We start from the raw sequence: 7,500 nt of genomic DNA on the forward strand, positions 1-7,500 counted from the left end.
CCATCAGGAATAGGAAGCGCTCCAGGAATCGCTTGCCCAGGAAAGGCTCCAGCTCGCGGGCGAAGCTGCGGTTGTCCCTCAGGATGACGTAGAGCAGCATTAGGAAGCCGTCGATAGTGCAGGTGTTCTTCAGGCTGATCTGAACATACAGCGGCGTGGAGGCGATGGCTTTTCGTCCGGCTCGGATCGGGAAAACTCCGCCCCAGGGCAGAACGGGCCTCCAGAACCAACGCTCGCCCTCCGCGTTATTATTAATGGAGGCGCGGATCTCCTCGAAAAGCGTCTTGGTCCTGCCACAACAAATGATCACACATAACATCAAGTCAGCTTTATTTCTATCGCTCTTCTCCAGCGCCGATTGTGTCAGAGCAGCTTCAGTGTTAAACAGGACAATACTGCAGCAGAATTAGATTTGGCTGTACAGTCGTTCTGGAGTAAACAGTGATGTTATCAGCTTATTTTAATTTATCATAGAGAGACAATGTTGGCAGATCAGTATTATAGTTTATAGAAGTAAATAAGACCTCATTCATTAATGTTATTTGTATATTTAGTTGAATAACTTTGATCATAATGTTAGTGTCCCCAACTGAGCAAGCCAAGCCAAAGGCGACCAAAGGAACCGAAACTCCATCAGGGCATGATGGAGAAAAATAAACCTTAGAGAAACCAGACTCAGTTCTCCTCTGGCCTATTAACACACAGAGGAGGATTATTATTCTGGACACCGCACAGCTCAGACATCATATTAGAGCAGAATATTCAAGAGTTCAGGGGATCATGCACATATCGTCAGAAAGGTCTGAGTCTCACGGTTCTATATCTGCCAACTGTTTTGTGATTGGCACAAAAATGTATACATTTGACACCGGAAATTGCATTTAAAAAATCCATGGAATTTCAATGACACCCGGTGGCTATGTGTGGTACAGCGCCTAAACAAAATCTCATGGAAACTTCAATTTTTGTGATATCAACTTAAAATTTGGAACACAAATTGATTCGACATTGGGCTTTGATTTGATAGTAATTTTAGAGAACAAATAATTTTGTAACATATATATTTTAAATTAAATATTAAATATCTAGTGCAGTATATTTGATTTACAGTACATTTAAACTTCCATAACTTTAGTACTTTAATTTACTTGAGCAATACTCCGCTGACTGTCTACTATAAAATGAGACCAGACTTGTGTCTATATTCCAACGCATTCTTGAATTGCAAACATTTAAGTTTGGATACTGAATTTGCATACATATTTTCAAGTTAACTTTTACAGTAAACAGGTTGAACACACCATTTCAGAAAACTTGTAATTCAAAACAATTCTCTTAATGTAGTGTGATTAATCAACTGGAGCTGATATTAGACGTGTTTTGGTTTGAGTAAATAATAATAGCATTACATTGGAGTGTCTGTACTTTTAAAGGAACACTGAGCTAATATTTAGAGCTATATGAAGTTTGAAAGGTTATCAGAAATCCGGCTGATAAAGCAAAACTCCTATATTTGAGTTCTAGTCAAAAAACTGCTCTTGATTGGCTGTCCTGATGACTCCTCGAGCATTGTGATGATGATGGAGTCGTGTTGTTGTTGTGCATAATATATGTATTTGTTTTGATAAGTGTTTAAATGAAGCTCTCACCGCTCGGAGTGTGAGATGAAGCTCCTCAGATCCTCTGTGTCTGAAAAACAGCAGAAATCTCTCTCCATAATGTTTCGCATTTCTTCATCTCTACGCAGTCAACATGGCATCTGTTTTCCAGCGCCACGCCCACCTGATGACGCGCACGCACGCAGCGCTGAGGAAGCCACGCCCCCTCGTGCTCTTAAAAACGTTTTCTTTTTTAAAAAGTTGATTTTTTTTTTGTTAGTTAATTATATCTCGCTTCTGTTCAATTATAACTATAAACTTTGCAGTTTCTCGAAATTTGGTTTTAGAGAATTTGTTCAGTTGTTTACATCCGGGAGATCTGGCGTCCCTGGATACGGACGCGCGCGTTGCTGTAAACAAACGGACAGAGGGGCGCGGTGTGTGCGGGTGTGTGTGTGTGTGTGTGTGAGAGAGCTGGTTTACTGTAATATTCATATCGACATGTTCTGTGTTCTTCTGAGTAATGTGATCATATTTGACTTGAGTACCGCTGCAGTGTGTAAATACTGAAAGTGCGTGTGTGTGTTGGGTTGTAGGACCTGCTGGAGATATGGAGGATATTACTCTCACAGGACAGACGGTGAGCGCGCGTGCACACACACATAATACACACACACACACACACACACACACACACACACACACACTCACTCTGTCATTGGTCTGTTCAGGATCCAGAGAAGAGGAACACACAGAAGCCGATCACTGATCAAGGTTTGACTGAGAATCACACAGTGAATAAAAGAATGAAACCTCTACAGTCAACATGAGGTCCTGGCTTAACAATTTTCTCCGTATAAAGACAGATGAATAGTGAATAAAGGCAGAATAGTGAATGTGTCAGGTGTGTGTTGGCGGAGTAATCAGTGTTCTGTAGAGGAGGCTCAGAATGACCGTTTCCACCTGAGATCTGGAGCCGGATTACAGCGCTGTAAAGATGACTTTAGAAAGATGGCAGCTTCATTATTTTATTCTCACACAGAGATTGGCAGATCTATTCGTGAAATCTGTTGACTTTATCAGTCTGTGTGTCATTATATGCCAACGCTGAGCGCTCAAACATGGGAGATAAGCACTTCTGCTGTTATTTGACTCGTGTTTGCATGCCCGTAACTCCAGAAGTATTAAAGATATCTTAATATCCTTTAAGATTCTGATTCTCAACAAACTTTCCTCTTGGTTTCTTCATTTTAAAGGCAGTCGATGGTTCAGTCTGAGAGATATGGAGAGCTCAATGCGGCTCCGGGAGTGAACTGTACACTGTATTAGCGATAACACTGCAAAAAATGCTCTTCTTTCTCAGTATTTTTGTCTTGTTTCTTGTCCAAACATCTAAAAATTCTTAAAACAAGAAGTATTTACTAGACAAGCAAAAGTAATTGTCTTGTTTTGGGAAAAAATAACTCAAAATGAAGAGAGTTTTTGCTTAAAATAAGATAAATAATCTGCCAATGGGGTGAGAAAAATAATCTTAATTCAAACAGAAAACAAGATTATTTTTCTCACCCCATTGGCAGATTATTTATCTTATTTTAAGCAAAAACTCTCTTCATTTTGAGTTATTTTTTCCCAAAACAAGACAATTACTTTTGCTTGTCTAGTAAATACTTCTTGTTTTAAGAATTTTTAAATGTTTGGACAAGAAACAAGACAAAAATACTGAGTAAGAAGAGCATTTTTTGCAGTGCACATTTTGGACTGTATATCGTCACACATGTAACCTATATTTCTGCATATAAAGTTGTATGTACAGTATACACACAGCATGTAAGTAAAGTGATATGAGTTGCTGAATGATGACTGCAGTGTCTGCGGAGTGTATGGACATCACGAAGGGTCGGCTGGATGATATTTCCCGTCCGGCCTCAGCAACTCTCTCAGAGATCAGGAGAGCGAGTCAAGAGCGGCCTGGAGCTCTGGAGCTGCTCAGCCCGGACCTTACACACACACAGGTGGAGCGTTACACGTGTGTGTGTGTGTGTGTGTGTGTGTGATGGGTAGGTTTAGGGGCAGTATGTTTGTGTGTGTGATGGGTAGGTTTAGGGGTAGGGGCAGTGTGTGTGTGTGTGTGTGTATTTCACAAAAACGTGTGTGTGTGTGTGTGTGATTGTCCGAAGGCGGGAAGAACTAACGTCTGTTTGTCTCCTGAAGCAGGTTCAGGCCAGCACAGCAGAAAACGGATCTGATCAAGGTAAACGACAGTGAACACTGAACCAGCGTAATGCCAGCTGTCAATCAAACGCTCCGCTGATTATTTCACAGAAGAGTCGGATGGAGAAAATGAAGACCCAGAGTTGGGAGAAGCCATCAGGAGAATGAAGCGATTGGACCGAATGCTGGCTGTGAAGGTGTCGGCGGAGCGAGCGCTGAAGCAGAAGGGCCGAGAGCAGCGCCGCACACTCTGGCTGGAGCTCCAGGTCTCTATCACCACACATAATACGGAGGCCTTTATTCTTCAGGGCTCCCGCGGGGTCTTAAAAAGCATTAAAGGGATAGTTCACTTTAAATTAGATGTTGATCTGCTGACCCCAGGGCATCAACATGTAGGTGTGTGTGTTTCTTCAGGAGAACACTAATGAAGATGTTTAACTCAGCCGTTGCTGTGTGTCGGTCATATAATGACAAGAATGGGGAACAATTCTATGAGAGCAAAACAAACATGCTTAGACACACACACACACACACACAACCCCTGCTGCTCCTGACGACACACTGATGTCTTAAGACACGAACCGATCGGTTTCTGAGAGAAACACAACAGTATTTATGTTATTTAATTACCTCATATCAGACGAATCTCATCTAGTGTTCCCATCGGCAGTAACTTCCGTCTAGTGAGGTCAAGCTGGTGCGATCATAGATATATATATATAGATTCCCCAGTGTTGCCTGCACAGATCGATCGAATGAGGAATCTACATTGAATATTCTATGTCTGTTTGACCTCATCAGACGGCAGTAACAGCGGATGGGAACACTAGATGAGATTCGTCTGATATGAGGTAATTAAATAACATAAATACTGTTGTGTTTCTCACAGAAACCGATCGGTTCGTGTCTTAAGACATCAGTGTGTCGTCAGGAGCAGCAGGGGTTGTGTGTGTGTGTGTGTGTGTTGTCTAAGCATGTTTGTTTTGCTCTCATAGAATTGTTCCCCATTCTCATCATTATATGACCGACACACAGCAACGGCTGAGTTAAACATCTTCATTTGTGTTCTCCTGAAGAAACACACACACCTACATGTTGATGCCCTGGGGTCAGCAGATCAACATCTAATTTACAGTTTTGGCTGAACTAACCCTTTAAAAAGCCTTAAAAGCATTGCATTTATTAATTTGGAAATAATACCTTTAAAAGACTTTGAAAAGTCTTGAATTTTGATGTCTGGGTCTTAAAAATTGTGCTGTTTATAACTTCTCTGTATTGTATTTTTCCTCAAAAGTTTCATATGTCAACCACGTTTATTTAGATTGAATAGCGTAGTATAAATAAAGAATGGCGGAACAAATAATAGAGAACGCAACGCAGCCCCGGGTCACAGTACAAAGAAAATTTTTGTTTTTCTTTGCTGGTAGGGACGTGAAATAGGTATTAATTTTTTAGATAAATGGTCTTAAAAGACTTGAATTTAACTTGAAGGAACGTGTAGGAACCCTGTGGTTATGACGTGTGTTACAGGCTGTGAGTATCAGGACGAGCAGCTACGAGATGGAAAACACCAGACGCTTTCTGGCACTCACACCCAACAACTGTGAGTGACACACTGCAAAAAATGCTCTTAACGCTGCTGTGTGACCATAGAATAACTAAAATGAAACGTCCCCCTAAAGTCATATACGAATCCTTGAACTGCAGCACTTTCATGACCAAAAGAGGAGGCTTTAGGAACATCCCTAATGCTCTATAAAGGTTGTGGGGATCAGATGTCAGTTGATTTGCTCTTATTTCCCTTCATGAACTTCAGCTCAGGACTGTGGTGAGGAGGAGGATTTCATCCCTGTGTTTGACACTGAAGTTCTGGATCTGAAGTTCGACACGGACACGAGACGTGAGACGGACGGTAAAGGATCGAAACGTCATTCTAAACCTGTGCAATGACCTCAAAAACACTCGCTGAGAACGCTGTGTGTTTATACTGAGCTTTAAACTAGGTTCCGCTCGTCGTTTCTGCACTAATTCTAATTCTTAATTCTAACCCATTTTTGCTACATTTTAACCTCTTTTGCTACATAAAATTTGTTTTGCTCCATTTATTTTTGCCGCATGAATCATCAGTACATATGTAAAATAGGGCGGGGCTTGATCGTGTCTGTGGGGAGCTGATTGGATGGCTGTGGTCTGCTATTGGCTGATCTCATGTGAGTGACAGGTGGCCCCGCCCTCGTCATCAGAGAAGAGATAAAGTTATTCTGATTCAGGATTACGGAGCATTTCAGGCTCATGGTTTCTTCAGAGACGTCGATGTCGATCACCATTTTAACCTCTTTTTCTACATTTTAAACAACTTTTGCTTAATTTTAACCCATTTTTGCTACATTTGAACCTTTTTTGCTACATTTTAAACTTATTTTGCTTAATTCTAACCCATCTTTGCTACATTTTAACCCGCTTTGTTTAATTTTAACCCGTTTTTGCTTCGTTTTAACCTCTTTTGCTGCATTTAAACAACCTTTTTTTGCTCCATTAATTTTTGCCGCATGAATCATCAGTATATGTAAAATAGGGCGGGGCTTGATTGTGTCTGTGGGGAATTGATTGGATGGCTGAGTGACAGGTGGCCCCGCCCTCGTCATCAGAGAAGAGATGAAGTTATTCTGACGCTAGATTACGGAGCATTTCAGGCTCATGGTTTCTTCAGAGACGTCGATGCCGATCACCTTTTTAACCCTTTTTTGCTACATTTTAACCCGCGTTTGTAATTTTAACCCATTTTTGCTACATTTGAACCTTTTTTGCTACATTTTAATCTTTTTTTGCTCCATTTATTTTTGCCGCATGAATCACCAGTACATATGTAAAATAGGGCGGGGCTAGATTGTGTCTGTGGGGATCTGATTGGATGGCTGTGGTCTGCTATTGGCTGATCTCATGTGAGTGACAGGTGGCCCCGCCCTCGTCATCAGAGAAGGAGATGAAGTTATTCTGACTCAAGATTATTAACACAATCATGATGTGCACTGATATATCATTTACAATAAACACAGCAATATTCCATAATAATACTAGAAATGTCCATTTTGATTTTATGGTGACTTTGGTCTTTTGGCCTTTCATGGTGAATTTCAGCTCCTATTTCTCTCCTGAATCAACTCAATTAAAGTCCATTTCATTAGTTTCACGTAAAAAACCTCAAAACAATCAAAGGAAAGAAATGATATTTTATAACACACACTGCATTGTGACATTACAGTATAAAACAGTCCAGTAGATTCCTCAACACATTCTCAGAACAAACTGCATGTGAGTTTGAAATATGCAGTAGTTTTATAAAGTGTGCTTGTAAGATAATGTCCTGATATGATGCTTCTCCTTCTGATAATGTCCTGATATGATGCTTCTCCTTCTGATAATGTCCTGATATGATGCTTCTCCTTCTGATAATGTCCTGATATGATGCTTCTCCTTCTGATAATGTCCTGATATGATGCTTCTCCTTCTGATAATGTCCTGATATGATGCTTCTCCTTCTGATGATGTCCTGATATGATGCTTCTCCTTCTGATGATGTCCTGATATGATGCTTCTCCTTCTGATAATGTCCTGATATGATGCTTCTCCTTCTGATAATGTCCTGATATGATGCTTCTCCTTCTGATAATGTCCTGATATGATGCTTCTC

At 40.7% G+C, this 7,500-nt stretch overlaps 2 protein-coding genes across 2 annotated transcripts in view; one reads left to right on the plus strand and one right to left on the minus strand.

Annotated features, from left to right (window-relative positions):
• The window catches only part of c10h14orf28 (chromosome 10 C14orf28 homolog), a 5,605-nt gene extending 3,821 nt beyond the window's left edge, over positions 1–1,784 (minus strand). Inside the window, exons 1-2 of the mRNA XM_067454443.1 lie at positions 1,650–1,784; positions 1–290 (exon numbers count right to left, since the gene is read on the minus strand). The exon at positions 1–290 is cut by the window's left edge and continues 235 nt beyond it. Coding sequence (XP_067310544.1) covers positions 1–290; positions 1,650–1,729 — 370 coding nt within the window. The 5' untranslated portion in view covers positions 1,730–1,784. The remainder of the gene's footprint in view (positions 291–1,649) is intronic.
• Positions 1,785–2,023: 239 nt separating this feature from the next.
• The window catches only part of fsip1 (fibrous sheath interacting protein 1), a 45,278-nt gene continuing 39,801 nt past the window's right edge, over positions 2,024–7,500 (plus strand). The window contains exons 1-8 of the mRNA XM_067454830.1: positions 2,024–2,035; positions 2,195–2,238; positions 2,330–2,372; positions 3,465–3,610; positions 3,810–3,849; positions 3,921–4,075; positions 5,340–5,412; positions 5,626–5,721. Of these exons, the coding sequence (XP_067310931.1) occupies positions 2,209–2,238; positions 2,330–2,372; positions 3,465–3,610; positions 3,810–3,849; positions 3,921–4,075; positions 5,340–5,412; positions 5,626–5,721 (583 nt within the window). The 5' untranslated portion in view covers positions 2,024–2,035; positions 2,195–2,208. The remainder of the gene's footprint in view (positions 2,036–2,194; positions 2,239–2,329; positions 2,373–3,464; positions 3,611–3,809; positions 3,850–3,920; positions 4,076–5,339; positions 5,413–5,625; positions 5,722–7,500) is intronic.

Source organism: Pseudorasbora parva, chromosome 10 (genome assembly GCF_024679245.1).
Source record: "Pseudorasbora parva isolate DD20220531a chromosome 10, ASM2467924v1, whole genome shotgun sequence".
Classification (NCBI taxonomy): domain Eukaryota; kingdom Metazoa; phylum Chordata; class Actinopteri; order Cypriniformes; family Gobionidae; genus Pseudorasbora; species Pseudorasbora parva.